General features: G+C 37.1%; 2 protein-coding genes across 2 annotated transcripts; one reads left to right on the top strand and one right to left on the bottom strand.

Moving 5' to 3' along the window:
• The first annotated feature begins 14,443 nt into the window (after window positions 1-14,443).
• On the top strand, window positions 14,444-16,808 carry HBP5 (SOUL heme-binding family protein). The gene is made up of 8 exons (XM_078958214.1): window positions 14,444-14,915; window positions 15,171-15,308; window positions 15,398-15,466; window positions 15,550-15,621; window positions 15,720-15,802; window positions 15,931-16,062; window positions 16,193-16,406; window positions 16,619-16,808. Exons 1-8 carry the CDS (start codon window positions 14,511-14,513, stop codon window positions 16,661-16,663), a joined length of 1,158 nt encoding a protein of 385 aa, XP_078814340.1. The 5' UTR covers window positions 14,444-14,510; the 3' UTR covers window positions 16,664-16,808.
• A 382-nt stretch (window positions 16,809-17,190) lies between these two features.
• On the bottom strand, window positions 17,191-18,980 carry LOC144998456 (putative histone H2A variant 3). The gene is made up of 2 exons (XM_078958215.1): window positions 18,720-18,980; window positions 17,191-17,756 (listed from the first exon to the last, which is right to left on the bottom strand). The coding sequence occupies exons 1-2, from the start codon at window positions 18,831-18,833 to the stop codon at window positions 17,460-17,462; spliced, it is 411 nt and encodes a 136-aa protein (XP_078814341.1). The 5' UTR covers window positions 18,834-18,980; the 3' UTR covers window positions 17,191-17,459.
• Window positions 18,981-19,431: the final 451 nt, after the last annotated feature.

Genomic DNA, 19,431 nt, shown 5'->3' with positions numbered 1-19,431 from the left:
TCTAGAAGCTCCAAGACAACAAGATCAACAAGGAACTCAAAGGTATGATTCTAGATCTGTTTCAATGTTGTTATTTAACCTAATTAGCCATTAGAAGTCTTGGATTCAAATCATGTTTAATTAGAAAGCCTAGATCCGAGCATTAGGGTTTTGCATGCGCACATAGGAAAGTTCTTATGGCTAAAACCCATCAGTGGTATCAGAGCCTAGCTTGGTTTTCTTTAAATTGTTGCTTATTAACTGAAACAAACCTGCAAAATTCGAATTTTGGGTTTAGGAGTCATGGACTCGGCGAGTTCCAAAGTGGACTCGGCGAGTAGGCCTGACTCGGTGAGTCCCTTTGTGTACTCGGCGAGTCCGGGCGTCAGGATTAGGCAAAACCGGGATTTTTTCATGTTTATCTTATGGAAACTTACCTTAATCATATTAGATCAACCCTAATCCGTTTTTTTGATATATATATATGACTATAATCTTGATCTAATTAAAGATATTTATCATCTAATAAAATATTTAATTTCCTTATATGATAATTGATTAATTATTTTGATAATTATCTTAAAAGAAATCTTGGATAAATCAAATAAAGATAATTAGGATATTAATTGTTAATTGGAATTATTTGTTATTTGATCCTCCATGTTTTAAATGTTTAAAACCTACCCTAAAGTTTGGAAATTTATATTTGTGATTAAAAGTTTTAATTTAGACAACTTAAATTTCAAACCCTAGATTTTAAAAGTTTTAAAATACAACCCTATACTAATATGATATTACTAGAATAATATATATATATATATATATATATATATATATATATATATATATATATGTATAACTAAATGCTAGTCTTACCGTTAGTAGGCCTCATTCACAAAGCCGATCTATAAGGTGGGTATAAGGTTGCGGCCTATAAAATGGCGCTTAATGGGTGTACACTCACACCCATAGCTTGCTTGATTGGTGGAGGGTCGTTAGCCGAACGGGTAGGATAGGGCAACCTCATCCTCTCATTAAAAGTATAATAAGAAATACAAAGTAATTACACGTTTTAAAAAATTTCCCAATCTTAGTTACTTTAGGAAAAGTGAATTGATGCAATCCCATGAAATTACACTTTGCACCCTTGCTAAGATGTTAGTGGAGCGTGTGTGGTTTACCGGCACACTAATTGGTTCTAAGAAAAGGTGGCAAAGGGTGATTCATTGTTTATCATAGTTCGATGGAGCGTGTGTGGTTTACCGGCACATCGAATAGGTGATCGTTACAATGAAGGCACCATGTGAATTTGCATGGTAATTCACACCCGCTTTGTGATCCTCGGCATCCCAGTCACAAACAAGAGGGGCATATCGAGATTTAAACATGCCATTGAATAGTTTCAATGAATCTCATCCGAACCTAGGAATTCTCAAAAACACCTTAGGACTAATAGTTTAAGTTTTGTAGTGGAGAATTAGTGAATCGTCATTCACTTACCTTCAATTTATTTGCATGTTAGATTACGGCATCCCTTTTCTAGTATGTAAATGTTATTGTTGGATCCTAGCCCTAATTTTTCTTATTGGGTGATAATTAGGGATTCTTATTCTAATCTATCTTTGTCCTTTTTCTAATTGAAGATGTCGAACGCAAACAACGCTGCTGCTAGTTCTTTCACGTTGATGAGCCTTTGCCAAAAGGTCACCTTCGATGGAACGAACTTTAGCGAATGGATAAGATACATTCGCACCATTGCTCGCTATGAGGATAAGGAGTATGTACTCGATGAGAAGCTCGAGAAAATCAACCCCGAAGTTGCTACTCCCGCCGAAATCACCGCCTTTGAAACTCATGAGCAAGATGCAACGAAGGTACATTGCATCATGATCGCCACCATGAACTCCGAATTCCAAAAATCCTACGAGGACATGTATCCATACGAAATGCATCAAGACTTATTGGAGAGGTACCACCAAAACGCGAGACAAGAGCGTTATGAGATTTTCACTAACATGATCTCCGCTAAGATGGGTCATGGAGAATCTCTTATCGTGCACCTGCAAAAGATGCAAAGGTATGTCGACCGTCTTCGCAAGTTAAATGTTGACTTCGGTGAAGACTTGGCGATCGATATGGTGCTTCACTCTTTGCCTCCGATGTACAACCAATTTAGGATGACCTACCACATGAACAAAGAAGAGGTAACCCTAAGCAAACTCCAAGGTCTCTTGAGGGTCGCTGAGAGCAACTTCAAGGACAAGTTTGTTGCACCTACTCCCAATCCGTCCGCTGCTCCTGTCTTGGCTATTGGTCAAGGGAAGGGAAAGAAGAGGAAAGCTTCATCGAATAACTATCGCAAGGTGAAAGCCCGAGATGGTGCCTCTTCTATTAGGACCAAAGTTGATCCCGCTAATACTGATCTAACCCAAAGGAGGCAGAGTGCCACCACTGCCACAAGATAGGACATTGGAAGAGAAGCTGCCCGGATTACCTGCAAGCGATCAAAGAAGGAAAGATCAAGCCATCTTTCGCAGGTATATACACAATCAAATCTAACGATTCTAATCATGCTATTTCTTGGGTTCTTGATACCGGTTGTGGTTATCACATTTGTTCTAATGTGCAGGGACTAAGAAGAAGTAGGGATGTAGAGCAAGGAAGGATCAATCTAATCATGGGGAACAGAAGATCGTCGCCTGTGACCAAGATTGGAGTGTATTCTTTAGTGCTTAGGAATAGTTTGGTTTTAGATTTGAACAATTATTGCTATTTGCCAGAAATGGCTAGAAACATCATTTCATTTCATGGTTTATATAGACAAGGATTTAGATTTTCTTTTAATAATGAGAATGGTTCTATTTTGGCTTATCTAAATGGTGTCTTTTACTTTGAAGCTATACCATGTAATGGAATATATGAAACTGTTATGATTGTTGATAACTTAGGAAATGATGTTTTGAATATTGATTCTTCCACTAGTATGGATAAAGCATCCTTGTGGCATTGTCGTCTTGGACATGTCAACAAGAAACGCATAGCGCAACTCCAAAAGGATGGAGTGTTGGAGTCATTCGACCTTAGGGAAGATGACATATGCGAGTCTTGTTTGCTTGGAAAGATGACTAAGTCACCCTTCACGAGTACTTGTGAAAAGGGTGAGGGGCTATTGGACCTAAGACATACCGATGTATGTGGACCCTTTAGATCAACCACGAAGGATGGGAACCGCTTCTATGTGACTTTTACCGATGACTATAGTAGATATGGGTATATCTACTTAATCAAGCAAAAGTCAGACACCTTTGAAAAGTTCAAAGAGTTCAAGAATGAAGTGGAGAATCAATTGGGTAGGAAAATCAAGATGCTTCGATCCGATCGAGGAGGAGAGTACCTAAGTCTTGAATTCCACGATTATCTCAAGGAGTGTGGAATAGTTTCGCAATTGACGCCTCCTAGGACACCGCAGTTGAATGGTGTGGCAGAAAGGCGTAATCGGACCTTATTGGATATGGTTCGCTCTATGATGAGTCGTGCTTCACTACCTATCTTCTTTTGGGGGTATGCCTTAGAGACTGCCGCCCATATCCTTAACCGAGTCCCTACTAAGAAGGTTGCCAAAACACCTCACGAGATGTGGACGGGGAAAGCTCCCTTGTTGGCACATATCAAGGTTTGGGGTTGCGAGGCTTTCGTAAGACGAGATACTCACGACAAGCTTGAACCTCGAAGTGAGCGATGTATTTTCATCGGCTACCCGCAAACTTCCTTTGGATATCTCTTCTATAGACCGAAAGACAATGTTGTCTTTGTTGTGAGGAGAGGAGTTTTTTGAGAGCGAGAACTCATAAGCCAAGGAGACAGTGGGAGGCAAATTGAACTTGAAGAGATTCAAGAGTCGATAGATGAAGGAACCTCTACCACTGGCATTCAACCCGAGGAGGAAACTCCGGTTGAACCGATTGATGAATCCTTACCTCTTAGACGTTCCGATAGAGTTAGAGTTCATCCCCAGTTTTATGGTTTTCATATTACTACCGAAGGGGACACGTATATTAGTGATGGTACACTAGTAAACCTTGATGAACCTAATAGCTATAAGGAAGCCATGGCAGGCCCGGAGTTTGCAAAGTGGAAAGAGGCAATGGATAGCGAGATCCAATCCATGTACGATAACCAAGTTTGGAATTTGGTTGATTATGTGCCCGGACGTAAGACCGTTGGGTGCAAGTGGATCTTCAAGAAGAAGACCAACGTGGATGGGAACATACACACGTATAAAGCGCGATTGGTTGCGAAGGGTTTTACTCAAACTCCAGGAGTTGACTATGATGAGACCTTCTCACCAGTTGCGAAGATTAAATCTATTAGAGTGATGCTAGCAATTGCCGCATTTCATGATTATGAGATTTGGCAAATGGATGTCAAGACCGCCTTCCTTAACGGAAAGTTGGCTGAGGATGTTTACATGGCTCAGCCAGAGGGGTTTGTGGATCCGAAGCATCCGAATAGAGTGTGTAAGCTTGAGAAGTCCATTTATGGACTTAAGCAAGCGTCTCGCAGATGGAATCTTTGCTTCGATGAGAAAGTCAAAGAGTTTGGATTTGTACGAAGCGAAGACGAATCTTGTGTATATGTCAAAGCCAGTGGGAGTATAGTAAGCTTCCTCGTTCTATATGTCGATGACATATTACTCATAGGAAATGACATCCCGACTCTGCAGGAGGTTAAGTCCTGGCTCGGGAAGTGCTTCGCTATGAAGGACCTCGGAGAGGCTTCTTACATTTTGGGAATAAGGATAGTAAGAGAAAGAAGTAAGAGACTAATTGGACTTAGTCAGAATACTTACTTAGAGAAGGTACTAAAACGTTTTAGTATGGAAAACTCAAAGAAGGGAGAACTACCGATACAAGGAAATGCCAAGTTGAGTAAGACTCAAAGTCCGAGTACCGAAGCTGAGATAGCAGAAATGAGCCGAGTACCATACGCTTCCGCAGTTGGCTCAATCATGTACGCTATGACTTGTACTCGCCCTGATGTAGCCTTCGCTTTGAGCATGGTTAGCAGATATCAAGGGAACCCTGGCAAAGCACATTGGATTGCGGTGAAAAACATCCTTAAGTACCTTCGGAGGACGAAGGAATGGTTCTTAGTCCTCGGAGGGAGTGATGACTTGAAGGTGCGAGGGTATAGTGACGCCAGCTTTCAGACCGACAGGGACAACTATCGTTCGCAGTTGGGCTGGGTCTTTACCCTAAATGGAGGAAAAGTGACATGGAAGAGTTCCAAGCAGGAAACCGTAGCTGATTCAACGTGCGAATCAGAGTACATTGCAGCGAGCGAAGCGTTGAAGGAGGCAATATGGCTGAAGAACTTCATTGGTGATCTTGGAGTCGTGCCGGCCATAAAGGAGCCCATGGAGATTTTCTGTGATAACGAAGGTGCGGTTGCCTTGACCAAGGAACCAAGGGATCATGGTAGATCTCGACATATCGACAGAAAATATCACTTCATTAGACATCGTGTAGAAGAAGGACAACTTGTAGTGAAGAGGATATCATCAGAAGATAACCCAGCAGATCCGCTTACGAAGGGACTGAGTAGGGTTAAGCACTTGCAGCATGCTAGGAGTATTAGGCTGAAGGATGATATTAGTGTAGATTAGATAGTTTTAGAAATGTATAATAGATAAATGTAATTAACATTTGATGATTAAATAAAGGAGTTTTATTTATGAGTAAAGTTACTGTCATATGTTAATTGTTTAACTATTGTTTCACTTTGCATGTTTTGACTTCCAGAATAATTGAGTTTATTAGGAATAATCGAATTATTCAAATTGTTCACAATCGTTCATATGTTGGAAGTAGATATGAATGAATATTGTCATGAATTGGTGTGTAGATTGTCTAAATGGTGTTAGACATAGCAAGGGTTGCTGCAACGTTCATGAGTGCTTATGAACTGGTTTTGAGCATTGGAATAAACCCGCGCTTGCTGGAATCACCTTATGGAATATGATATAAAAGGTGATCGCAAGACGATAATATCATATAGTCTTAAAACCTAGATATATGATTTATTATTTGTTAATTGATTGTACATTGATAATGCGAAAACACATCAGTAACTTGGTGTTATAAAACGCATTGTTGTGTATAGTTGGTTAATGAATAAGTAAATGCATATAAGTCGAAGTTTATCTGTAAATTTTATCCTAAGAGGGTAGAAGAGATATCTTGGCCACTCGATGATTTGATTTAACTTATGTGTCGGGCCCGGTCAGAACTGAATTGATGTGTTTGATTAAGTTCTATGTCAAATAAATCAGAGATCGAGAAATCTAAATGCTTGACTAACCATTCCATAGGATTGTCAGCATTTTATCTAACAGAGGACTGTAAGATCCCTTATCTAAAGGACAAGATTGATTAGATCAGAGTTGACAGCGTCTTTGAGAGCTACGATTGCAAACTGAATTGTGCTTGTATAGTTACTAGACTTATCCAAGTGGGAGACTGTTGGAATAGTGTCTAAGGCTGCAACTATATTAGGCAAGTATTTGATCCGGTTGTGCATGGTCCTTTTGGGTTGCCTTCACCATAGCAACTTGATGGATGATTTGTTAAAAGAGAGTAAATATTATAAGGAATAATATATGGTTATTTGATTAATATAAGTCATAAATTAATTGGAATTAATTTGGTGACTTAAAGAGATTAATTAAATAAAAGGGTATAAACTGTCAATTGTTTGATAGTTAAACTTTAGACTGTAAATCCATTGGGATATGCTTTGGACGAATTCTATGAGATATAGGATAGCTAAAATCGTCCAAAGACTTATCTATGGAATGGATTTGGATAGCCTTAAGAGAAGATTATCCAATTAAGGTTTAGGTTGTAACCCTTAAGGAGTCTACAAGTATAAATAGACCCTAGGGGTGAGGGAATTCGACACACCATCAAAAGTAGAGATACTCTGGCCGAATTCCTCCCCTCTCCTCTCTCCTAAATCATCTTGCTTGCTATTGGTGTTTGTAAGCCATTAGAGGAGTGACATTTGTGACTCTAGAAGCTCCAAGACAACAAGATCAACAAGGAACTCAAAGGTATGATTCTAGATCTGTTTCAATGTTGTTATTTAACCTAATTAGCCATTATAAGTCTTGGATTCAAAGCATGTTTAATTAGAAAAGCCTAGATCCGAGCATTAGGGTTTTGTATGCGCACATAGGAAAGTTCTTATGGCTAAAACCCATCACTAGGTTCATACTTTATATCGAATGTGTTGAGCCTTACCGACCATTTGGCCATTCTTCCTAATATCTTTGGCTTTCTCATAACATTCTTAAGAGGATAATTAGTTCTTATATGTATAATATGTGTTTCGAAATAATGTCTTAATTTTGTGGAAGTTGTTACTAGTGCAAGTATCATCCTTGTCTTGAGGAGTTTTTCAACTTCTTCTTGAATGATTTGGTAACTTTACTTATTTAATCATCAAATGTGTTGAGCTTTACCAACCATTTGGGAACTTCACTTCTTTAATCATCCCTGACTTGAAGAGTTTTTCATCTTCTTCTTAAATGATTTGGTTCCTCTTAGGTGCAAATTTCCTTCTTTTTGGTCTATAGGCTTGAAAGAAGGATCTACATTGAGTTTATGAGTTATAATTTTCTTAATTATACCTGTCATATCCTTATGCTTCCAAGCAAAGGTCTTGCTTATGTCTTTTAAGAACTTTATTAGTTCTTGCTCGATTTCTTCTAGTATTGAGGATCCTATGAGGACTTTAACTTTAGGATCCTCGGGGTTTAGGGGCACTTCCTTCACATCATGTTCTCTTGTGTATAGTACACCCCGTGCCCCCTGCTTTATTTTTTATGCTTGTCGTAGTATTGTGGAAGATTTCATCGAGGTCTTGTAGCATTCCTTAGATTCTTTTTAATCGCCTATGATCTTCATTGTCCCTCAAGGAGCGAGCATCTCTACATATTGGTGGTACTTCAATGGTACAGATTTCATGTCATGGATCCATATTCTACCTAGTATAATATTATAGGAAGACAATGTATCAATTACACAAAAGCATTGTATAGAATTTACTCCCTCGATGTAGGTGGGTAACTTGATCTCTCCAACAGTGTGCTTTGTTTCACCACTGAATCTTATCAACACCGAGCACCTTTTAACCATTCAATTTGGGTAACATCCTCTTAGTCTATTTTTTACTAAAACAAAAGGGAAGGGCCTTGCATGATCGCATCGCATCCACCATTTTGAACATTTATGATTTTGGGATCGTACTCTGATAACTATTCTTCCACATTGTTATACTTTGATGGTTTGAAAATAATGATTGATGATTTTGGTTGATTTAAAAATAATTTTTTTACTAATATAGTTGGACTCCATATAGTTGGCAACTTTATGGATCCTTGGGATCCCATTATGGACATATGTTCCATATTTGAAGTTTAATAGAGCCTTGATGTTATGCATGGAGTTTTGGGTCTTATTTCCTGTATTTTTTTACGGGAAATCTGTGAAAAAGTCCCAATATTTTAGGTCAGTTTACGATTTAGTCCCAAATTAAATTTTGTTTACAAAAAAGGATAGATTACCGGCTAAAACTTCGGAATAACCCTTTGTGGCCGGTTTCACAGATTTAGCTAGTATCTCGTCTTTTTTCGTTAATTAATCCAAATTTTGGGGCTTTTTCATTAATTAATCAAAATTTTAGGGCTTTTTCATTATTTATTACCAATAAACCAAAATATTTGGACTTTTCTGAAGATTACCTTTAAACTAATATATATATATATATATATATATATATATATATATATATATATATATATATATATTATATGATCTAATTTAATATGTAGTATTCCATGTCTTCTTTCTTATGCTCTTCTAGGCTCACCGTGTGTTTTTATCAGTATCGTCAAACCCAACAACAAAATTTTCACTCACAAGCCTCGTTAACTCCATCAATTTTCCAAAATCATCCATTCACAACTCTATGATCATATTTCAATCTCCAAATAAAGAACAAAGAAAATCCTTGTTGATTACGTGGATGTCCCTATTACCTAACCATGACTTAAACCGTGGTTCCAACACTTGGATGTTCCTATTACCTAATAATAACTTGAACCCATACACTAATGGCATTGTCCATAGTGTTGTTAACAATAGAAGACGAATCTCTCATGTTCAACCAGTGATACATTGACTCAAGTCTTACTTGACCCTTGTTTCCTTACAACACTATAGAAGCCCCAACATAAGATGAATCCTACATGGTTCATCATTTATTGTTTTTTTTCAAAAAGTAAAGCATTATGGAAACCCCAAATAGACTAAAACGTAATAATGACAATTATTGTAATATCACACCAATTGTCATCATTACAGTTTAGTCTATTTGGGGCTTCCAGAATGCATTAGTTTTTGGCAAGACAAAAACCAATAAATGATGAACGTTTTGATAAAGATCGGAACACAATCTTATTGATGGATCCAAGATCTCCTTCTTGTCCCAAGCCTTTTTCACCTCAATCTTCTTCCAAAAAAACGCACTACAATATGCAATATTAGCCCCTCTTTCTCTCCTACAAGCATATAGCTCAATTAAGGTTTCTCTCAGAGTGTTAAGATGATAAGGGAGGCAGAAATGAAGGCTTAAGGTCCTTTAAATAAAATACAAACCCTGAAAATTAGGGTTTTCACACTCAGCTACTACTCTTCGAGTTGGGGTCGTCCAACTCGTCGAGTAGACTCTAGAAATTACGCGACCATTAACACTCTCTACTCGGCGAGTTGGGGCCTCCAACTCGTCAAGTTGATCAGACAACAAGAATATAAACTAATTAAATATTATACCTGGGAGTCGGGATGTTACACCTATTGTAAGGAAACAAGGGTCAAGTAAGACTTGAGCCAAGGTATCAGTAGTTAAACGATGTGGGATTCGTATTTTGTTGTTAACAAAACTATAGACGATGCCATTAATGTATGGGTTCGAAATAAGGTTCGAGTCATGGTTAGGTAATAGGAACATCCGAGTGTTGGAACCGTAGCTCATAGGTATACCAAATTAATATTTTAATAGTTTATGATGGATAGCTTGTTGACATTTTTTTTACAATTAGAGTTAACATTCTTTATGGTTTTCAGTACATAATATCGAGTTGATTTTTTTACCTATGTTGAGTTTTTTAAGCTTAATGGTTCATTCTTCATGGTTTTCAAGACCTATTGTAAGGATACAAGGGTCATGTAAGACTTGAGCCAAGGTATTAGTGGTTAAACCATGTGGTATTTGTATTTTGTTGTGAACAACACTATAAACAATGTGAATAGTGTATGGGTTCGAAATAGGATTCAAGTCATGGTTAGGTAATAGGAACATCCAAGTGTTGGAACCACGGTTTAAGTTATGGTTAGGTAATAGGGACATCCACATAATCAACAAAGATTTTCTCCGCTCTTTATTTAGAGATTGAAAGATGATCATAGAGTTGTGAATGGATAATTTTGGAAAAGCGATGGAGTTAACGAGGCTTGTGAGTGAGATTTTTTTGTTGGGTTTGACGACACCGATAAAAACACACAGTGAGCCTAGAAGAGCATAAGAAAGAAGACATGGAATACTACATATTAAATTAGATCATATAATATATATTAGTTTAAAGGTAATCTTCAGAAAAGTCCAAATATTTTGGTTTATTGGTAATAAATAATGCAAAACACCTAACATTTTGATTAATTAATGAAAAAGCCCCAAATTTTGGATTAATTAACGAAAAAAGACGAGATACCGGCTAAATCTGTGAAACCGACCACGAAGGGCTAATTCGAAGTTTTAGCCGGTAATCTGTCCTTTTTTGTAAACAAAATTTAATTTGGGACTAAATCGTAAACTGACCTAAAATATTGGGACTTTTTCGCATATTTCCCTTTTTTTACCTAGCTTAGGCTCGAGGCACTCATTAGACATCATGCCTAAATAACAACAATTATTATAATGTTTGGAGTGTAATAAGGCCTTCTAGAGAGTATGAGTGAGTTGCTTGAAGGATTAAGGGCTTAATGCATTAAGCTAGTCAGGACAGTTCCCACGACATGTAGATTTAGCCTCCACGACGTGGCGTTAAGTGGTCTTCGCGACTATTTTGTCGTGAAGTCCCCATGGCATGGCAAATGCTTAGCCACGACATGGTGACCAACTGATAGACTTTTGATCGTTCACTTTTCACTTTTTTGACTAAGTTTGACTTTAGGTCAATTTCAGGGTTTTGGGATGTAGTTTAAGAATTGGTCCATGATTGTTATATAGGTGATGTGTAGTACTAATTCTTGGATTGTGTGAGCTGTGTTGTTATATGCTAGACTGCAAGGTGAGTTTTCTCACTATACTTTGTATTGCATTATGTATACTTGTATGTAGGATGTTTGTATGTTGTTGTGATCTGTTAAATTGGTAGATTTTTATGATTTCCTGTATTGTTGGTTATTGTTTTTTTTTTTTTGCATATGTTGACATATTATGGTTGGTTGGGTTGAGGCGGTCTTGCCTTGTGTTGTAGGCCAAGATACACAGGCGGTCCAGTCAGATTGTATGCCTAAAGGAGCGGTCCAGCTGTTGTAGGCCTTGCAAGGTGGTCTAGTAGATTGTAGCCTCATTGGAGAGGTTCAGCTGCTATAGGCCTTGTGAGGCGTTCTAGTAGATTATAGGCTTAGTAGAGCGGTCCAGGCACCATGATGGCCTTGCAAAGCGGTCCAAGTAGACCGAATGCTCATGTGTACATGCATTGTATGTGTATTGTTGTATGAGGTATTTAGGGGGAACTCACTAAGATTTGACTTACAATTGTGGATTAAATGTTTTTCAGGTAGTTATCGAATAGCCAAAGAGGGACTGTACACGTGCACATAAGTTATTTCATGATTCAAGAGTCCGTAATGTTTTCCTTATACTCTAATTTTAAATTATGATTTATGAACAAATGGTTTGACTCAAAAGTAACTTCATCAAAACGGGTGTGTATGCTCTTTTAAAAATGAAATTTTTTACTATGGTTTTTGGGACTTTATGCCTCCACTTTGAACTTGTAAAATGTCAATTCCCTCCCTCCATTTTCAAAACTTTCATATGTATCCCCTATAATCTATGTTTCGATATTAATTTTTTTAACATTTTCGTGATTATTTTTATGTACGTTTTGAGTTCAGTATAATATATTTTTGATTTTTTGAACTTCCATATGTTAACTTAATAAATTTTAAAAATAAATAAATAAATAAATAAACTTGCTTACTTTTATGTACATGTTGGTATAAATTTTAGTTCTTTTATGTTTTCGTTCTTATTTTTATGTATATTTCATATGTATGAATTTGATCACGTATAATACATTTTCATTGGATGATATATATTGAAGTTAGTCATAGCAACAAATACAACGACACCTAACTTTTATCAATAGAATCATCAAAATTCATCTTGCAAAACGGATTTACAACTGCCATTACTGTTGGGTTAATTGGTTTGGCATAGGAAAGTTTTTTTATTAGTCTTTTAAGTTTTATTCCTGCAACGTTTTAGAGTCCAATTAGGTTTCTAATTATTAGTATAAGGAGTCTTTTAAACTAGTATAAATAGGCACATATGTTAGACGTTTTTATTAGGAATTTTCCGTCAGTTATTAATAAAGCTTGAACATTAAGCAAAGTTGTAGATATCCTTTTTTGCTCTTCTCTTCCCTTGTTTTTTACCTTGATTACATTTAGTTATTTTTACACTTGGTATCAAAGAGCAGTTTCGTTGAAGGGAGTGTGATTTGAGGTTGATTAGAAGCAACCCCGGTTTCTTTTAATCGGGCTTGTGAGAGACTAACCGGAGGCGCGGAGTAAACGAACAGGAAGACGTCAAAGCGAGTGGCTTTGATTCGGTTCGTTTTGCGGGTGACGGAAGACGGTAAAGGTGGTCATGACCTTGTCTTGTTGTCCGGTGGAAGAGTCCTCTCGGAACAGGCTTGATTAAAGAAGTCAGGGTTAAGGAGAAAATGATGTCGTTGGTTAAAGAAGGAGGTTTGTTGACATATCAAGTTCCGGTTTTGACTCCAACGAATTATCCGGTGTGGGCGGTTAAAGTCAAGTCAATTATGGATGCACATGGCATATAGGAGACGGTCGAACCAAAGACGTTAGATAAAGCACCAGATCAAAAGAAATCAAAACAAGCTCTTGCTTTTTTGTTTCAAGCGATACCCGAAAACATGGTGTTGCAAATGGTGAGTTACACCGACCCAAAGCAAGTGTGGGATGGGCTAAAAATACAGTATTTGGGAGTGGATCGGGTGAGAACGGATCGACTTGCAACCTTAAAAAGGGAACTTGAAAGTTTACGCATGAAAGAGGATGAAACGGTTGATGATTTTGTGACGAAATTATCCGGTTTAGCGTCAAAAGTAAGGAGTCTTGGATATGAGCTTGAAGAAGGTGATTTGGTAAAAAGGTTACTAGATACGATGCCTAAGTCGTTTCTCCAAATCGTGGCATCAATAGAGCAATGTTTCGAGTTGGATTCAATGTTATTCGATGAAGCGGTTGGTAGATTAAAGGCGTACGAGGAACGTATAAGAGGAACCGAGAAAGTGGAGAACACTCAATGTGGGTTGTTGTTGGCTAGTGACAAAAAGTCACATGTTTGTAAGCATTGTGGCAATGGACGTTCAAATCGGGATGACTTTGGACATGGCTGGGGAAGAGGCCGGGGGTCCCGGAGAAGTCGAGATGGTAATGAACGTGTCCGGGATAAAAGTCACGTTAGATGTTACAAATGTGGTGAGCTTGGTCACTATAAAAATGAGTGTCCTAAATGGGAAAAGGACGAAGAGGCGGGTCTAATCGAAGAGGAGCCGGCATTGTTTTGAACGAGTGGCTCGTATGACCAAACCGATTAAGGGGGTGATTGTTGGGTTAATTGGTTTGACATAGGAAAGTTTTTTTATTAGTCTTTTAAATTTTATTCCTCCATGTTTTAGAGTCCAATTAGGTTTCTAATTATTAGTATATGGAGTCTTTTAAACTAGTATAAATAGGCACATATGTTAGACGTTTTTATTAGGAATTTTCCGTCGGTTATTAATAAAGCTTGAACACTAAGCAAAGTTGTAGATATCATTTTTTACTCTTCTCTTCACTTGTTTTTTACCTTGTTGATTACATTTAGTTATTTTTCCAATTACAACGGCCAACATGGATCCTTGCTATGAAGTCGTAAAGGCCTGGTACCAATTTCATAGTATATGTTTATAATCGGGTAAAGATCCAAACCCAAGTCTAAATGCCCAATACTCTTACTCTTCGGTCTCCGGTTCTCTCCTCCAGTCGCCATAATGACCCAGGCCCAATTGGTACATATTAATACAAGATGTACCACATGCTTCATCATTTGTACACTTCTGAGATTTTCCATTTACGTGTGCCCGGTGGGTGCGAGCCATAACAAAGAGAATGACCACCGCACATCTCTCCGACACCATTATCCGGCCTATTTCCGGCAATTACGTCGCTAACCGGAGAGTAAAACCGCCGAAAAACTCAATTTTCTTCACCAACCAATCCAGACACAGAAGCTTAGTGTATAATAGAACTCATACAACTCGCATTAGACTGAGTTTAGTAGAACAAATCCCGCCAAAATCATCGAAAGTCGACGTTGAACAGTTGGTGGATTTTTTGTACGAGGACCTTCCACATCTCTTCGATGATCAAGGAATTGATCGGACGGCTTATGACGAACAGGTCAAGTTTCGGGATCCGATTACGAAGCACGACAGTATAAGCGGATATTTGTTCAACATCTCGATGTTGAAGCTGGTGTTTTCCCCCGATTTTCAGCTCCATTGGGTCAAACAGGTATCTAAACACATATAAATTTAACGCAATTGCATAATTGGGAATTAATATCAGCTTTTAATTGCTAAGTACGCATTGATTCTGTAGTAAATCTGAAATAAACATCATTGTATACAAACTTTGAACTGAGAAGTGTAATTTAAGTGACCTCTTTGTCTCTGAACTCAGAAGAGTAATCCCAATTTTGAAAAAAAAAAAAAAAGAACAATAAAATCACCAGTAGAAGTAATTAGATCTTCTCTTCTTTGTGTATAGACAGCAACTTATGAAATAACTACAAGGTGGACAATGGAAATGACATTCTCGCTCCTACCATGGAAGCCATTGTTGGTTTTTACAGGAACTTCAGTTATGGGCATCAATCCAGAAAACGGAAAGTTCTGCAGTCATGTGGTACACTCACTTTTTCTCCCCTGCTCTCAAACACGCATCATTCTTGCAACATTTATCGCTTCATTAGCTTCTTTTCAACAATTTCACAGGACTACTGGGATTCTCTTAAGAACAACGATTACTTCTCTATGGAAGGTCTTGTGGATTTAATAAACCAGGTATCTAACATTTTTCACTGTTTATACTTTATTCATACACTCAAAGATTCAGTGTCTGTTTCTTCTTTGTTTCATCCATACAGCTTCGGATCTACAAGACTCCAGATTTGGAAACACCCAAATATCAGATACTCAAAAGAACTGCAACTTATGAGGTTTGTTGATCCTTTGAGCTAGAAAAGTAGAAATTATGCTAATTCAAGAAAATATAATTTAATCCGCTTAATCACATTTACTAAAAGTGATTATCCAGGTTCGAAAATACAGCCCCTTTGTAATTGTTGAAACACAAAGCGATCAGCTTGCTGGGTCTACAGGATTCAATGATGTAGCTGGGTGAGTTTCCAGTTGTTCTAGCAAGTTTTTTTACCCAAATTTACTATCTTGTCCTCTACTACTGAAGGGTATTTAAGACATTTCAGTCCTCACCGATGTTACTAGATTGAAATTTACACACTTTGCAGGTATATATTTGGGAAGAACTCAAGAGAGGAAAAGATAGCCATGACTACTCCAGTTTTCACTCAAGCATTTGATTCCGAAATGTCCAAAATGTCTATTCAAATTGTTATTCCATCGAATAAAGACTTGGAAAGGTAAATAAGGAGTTGTTTGGTAACCTCTGAATGATTCAGAGCCATTAATGATTTAGAGGCTCTGGATGAAAACATGTGGGTAAATGACCATTTTACCCTTGTGTCTAACTGTTTGTTTTACGTTCTCTAGTTTGCCGAATCCTAACAAAGAAGAAGTTGGTTTGAGGAGTGTTGAAGGAGGGTTTGCTGCTGTATTAAAGTTTAGTGGTAAACCAACAGACGACATTGTTCGTGAAAAAGAAAAATTACTGAGGTCTAGTCTTATTTCCAATGGTCTAAAACCTAAAGACGGATGTTTGCTAGCTCGATACAATGATCCTGGTCGAACCAAAAGTTTTATGATGGTAAGCTCTTTTTTCAATACATTCAATAAAAACTGTTCAGTTCAGTTATTCTTCCAGCAACCCTACACAGTAGCCTGTTAGGTGGCCGACATATGTTTGTTGTTACATATTGGTAAAATTGGTTTATTGTTTCTTTATCTATGTTTTATAACAGTAACAACAATTTCTAACTTTTTAAATATGATTTCTTTTTTATGAATTTTGGAATGAAGAGGAATGAGGTTTTGATTTGGCTAGAGGAATTTTCGTTGGACTAGTGTGGTTGCCTTCACGTCTTGGAGGATTGATGTTTACATAGATTTTGTATGTTGATGAAGTTTGATGCACATGGTATATTATGCTCACATGTAAAAACAATTCGAAAATGAATATATTGTAGCACTAGAAAAGTGATTATTTACATATTTATTATATTCTTTTGTGATATAATTAGAAAATTTGCTTAGTTATACAGCTATCATCTAAATACAGAGTAATTTTTATTGTTACAGTCTAATAAATTTCCATATATTTATCCAAAAAATACAAAATGTGTTTCATGCTATTCTAAAAGTCGGAGGATTTTCAAAGTACAACACCATAGCAAAAAGATAATAAAAAATACAACACTATAACGCAAAGCAATTATCACGTCTTTCAATTTGTTGCCAATCGAAGATTGATCACAAAATTTTATGACCAAAAAACAAAATTTAGATCTTCACGAGTCGAGATAAATCAATTCATGGCATAAAGCTTGAAAGTGTGAAAATTTCAGTTGCATTTATTATTACATGGGACAAGATTTCTAAAGCAAGTTTCAATGACAATAACAAGAAGGGTGTTTCGCCAACACAGTTCAATGCATGACAAACACAGTAAGAACAAGGCACCATTTCTAACAAGAACACAAGAGTAACCAACAAACACAGCCTCAAAAATGGAAGCAAAACGAATTCATCATAATCCTAAACCAAATACCCCAAGCCTCTTAAGATTAGACATATGATGAAAAAAAAAACAGCCATTGACACCAACTATTAACTAGAATTAATCATATGACTAACATGTGTTCTACTCTTTAGCCGATTTGTTAATGAGTGATTTGTGGATATGAGGAATGACTCCACCACCAGCTATGGTGCCTTTGATCAGAGTATCAAGTTCCTCATCACCTCGAATTGCAAGCTGTAAATGCCTTGGAGTAATACGTTTCACTTTAAGATCCTTACTTGCATTCCCAGCAAGCTCCAGAACCTCAGCAGTCAAATATTCCAAAATCGCTGCAGAGTAGACCGCTGCTGTGGCCCCCACCCTCCCGTTGGCAGTCGTCCTTTGTTTCAGTAACCGATGGATTCTCCCAACCGGAAACTGCACTTCACACATTCAACATCACAACAAAGAACAGGTTGTACTGTGTCTGACGTGCATTTGACTTTGACCGCAACTAATGTCAACGCAACAAAGATTGTAAATTTTTGTCCCGCACAAAAATGTGGAAGAAGGCGAGACTGGGACTCGCTCTCATCCCTTGTATGTGTAAAAGACGTAAATGCCCTCATCATCTACATCATCAAAAATAGCCCTAGAAAGCTTGTCTTGTCCTGCCCAGTCCAATAATTTTTAACAAATGCAGCCGAAGGCTGCATTTATTACATGGAATAGGACTTGAGGGGATTAGACAAGATTTCTAGAGCTACTTTCAATGATGAAGATGAAAAGGGCATTTACGTCTTTTACACATACAAGAGATGAGAGCAAGTCCCTATCTCGCCTTCTTCCACATTTTTGTGTGGGACAAAAATTTACAATCTTTGTCCCATTGGCATAGCTCGAGATCAAAGTTCAATGCAGGTCAAACATGAAATTTCAGATTCCACAGTTTGATCCAGGAAAGTTATATAACAAATAACTATAAATTCATTGTATTTCTATCAGAATAAAGTTATTATAGCTAATACTCCTGATAGTATAATCATAAAGATAGTTCTTTGTCTATATATAAACAGGTAGGTGTAAAATCTGACAACAGGACATGCATTCACCGTTATTAAACTATTAAATCTAATTCGTTAGGTGAGTAACAGTAATAATCAATCATTTTCGTTGGTCCAACCATAAAAACTTTCCTGGACCCTTTATTTAGCAAAACTAGGGTTTATACACGATGAAACAAAATTAAATAACCATATGTGAAGCAAACAGCATTCATAATCAGTACTCGATTACCTAAAATCTAAAAATCAAGAAGCAATTATGAACAAAAGTTGATATAAACACATAAAACATAACGTTACATCCAAAATCGCACAGATTACAGACAGAAACACGCACCTGGAGACCTGCGCGAGAAGATCGAGAGGTAGGTTTCTTCTTATCCTTGTCTTTATCTTTGTTGAGGGCGGCATTCTTGCCCATAATCAAACCTTTTGCTCCTTTGCCCGACATTTTTCACTCGACGAAAAGGAAAATGGAGTATCGGGTGTGAAATTGAAGGGGACGGAGAGGGATTTTGACGGAGGGGAGGAGGAGAAATGGCGAATCGGAAGACGGTCGAGTTGTGTTTATAGACGCAAAACAAATGACAATGCTTCGGTTCCACTCTATTTCATTTAAGAAAAATTACACTTCTATCCTTATACTATAACACGTGTACAGGTTTGGTCCTCACCTTAAATATGGATAACGATTTCAGGAATTTTTAATTTTACCCCTAAACTTTTTTACGTCCTTAATTACCCATAAACTAAATAATTGCTTATATTTTATCTTTATGACCGCAACAATCATTAAGGTAAACTAGAAACACTTTCAAATAAATAGTATTTAAATCAAACAAAAAAAAATTCAAGTGAACAAAGTTGAAAATCTATTATTTTTTCAAATCGTTATCCATTTTATAAAAAGTCGATAAATCTAAAAATATGGTTAGCAAATAAATAAGTGCTTTTGAAAATTGTTTTTCAAAACCTTCATTAGGAGTTTTTGTCACATCATCCATACTTTTTAAAAACGATTAATGACTTATTCATCGAAAATAACTATA

The sequence above is a fragment of the Lactuca saligna genome, chromosome 5 (assembly GCF_052625555.1).
Source record: "Lactuca saligna cultivar CGN05327 chromosome 5, ASM5262555v1, whole genome shotgun sequence".
NCBI classification, from domain to species: Eukaryota; Viridiplantae; Streptophyta; class Magnoliopsida; order Asterales; family Asteraceae; genus Lactuca; species Lactuca saligna.
Note: the sequence above shows the minus strand (reverse complement) of the source record. Positions and strands in the feature narration are given on the sequence as shown.

Excerpts from the sequence above, each read along its gene's own strand:
- HBP5 (XM_078958214.1), top strand. The coding sequence starts at position 14,511 with ATGACCACCGCACATCTCTCCGACACCATTATCCGGCCTATTTCCGGC. Across the intron at positions 15,803-15,930 it reads GGATTCAATGATGTAGCTGG|GTATATATTTGGGAAGAACT; the intron begins GTGAGTTTCCAG and ends CACACTTTGCAG. Across the intron at positions 16,407-16,618 it reads GAACCAAAAGTTTTATGATG|AGGAATGAGGTTTTGATTTG; the intron begins GTAAGCTCTTTT and ends TTTGGAATGAAG.
- LOC144998456 (XM_078958215.1), bottom strand. The coding sequence starts at position 18,833 with ATGTCGGGCAAAGGAGCAAAAGGTTTGATTATGGGCAAGAATGCCGCC. Across the intron at positions 17,757-18,719 it reads CTTCTCGCGCAGGTCTCCAG|TTTCCGGTTGGGAGAATCCA; the intron begins GTGCGTGTTTCT and ends TGTGAAGTGCAG.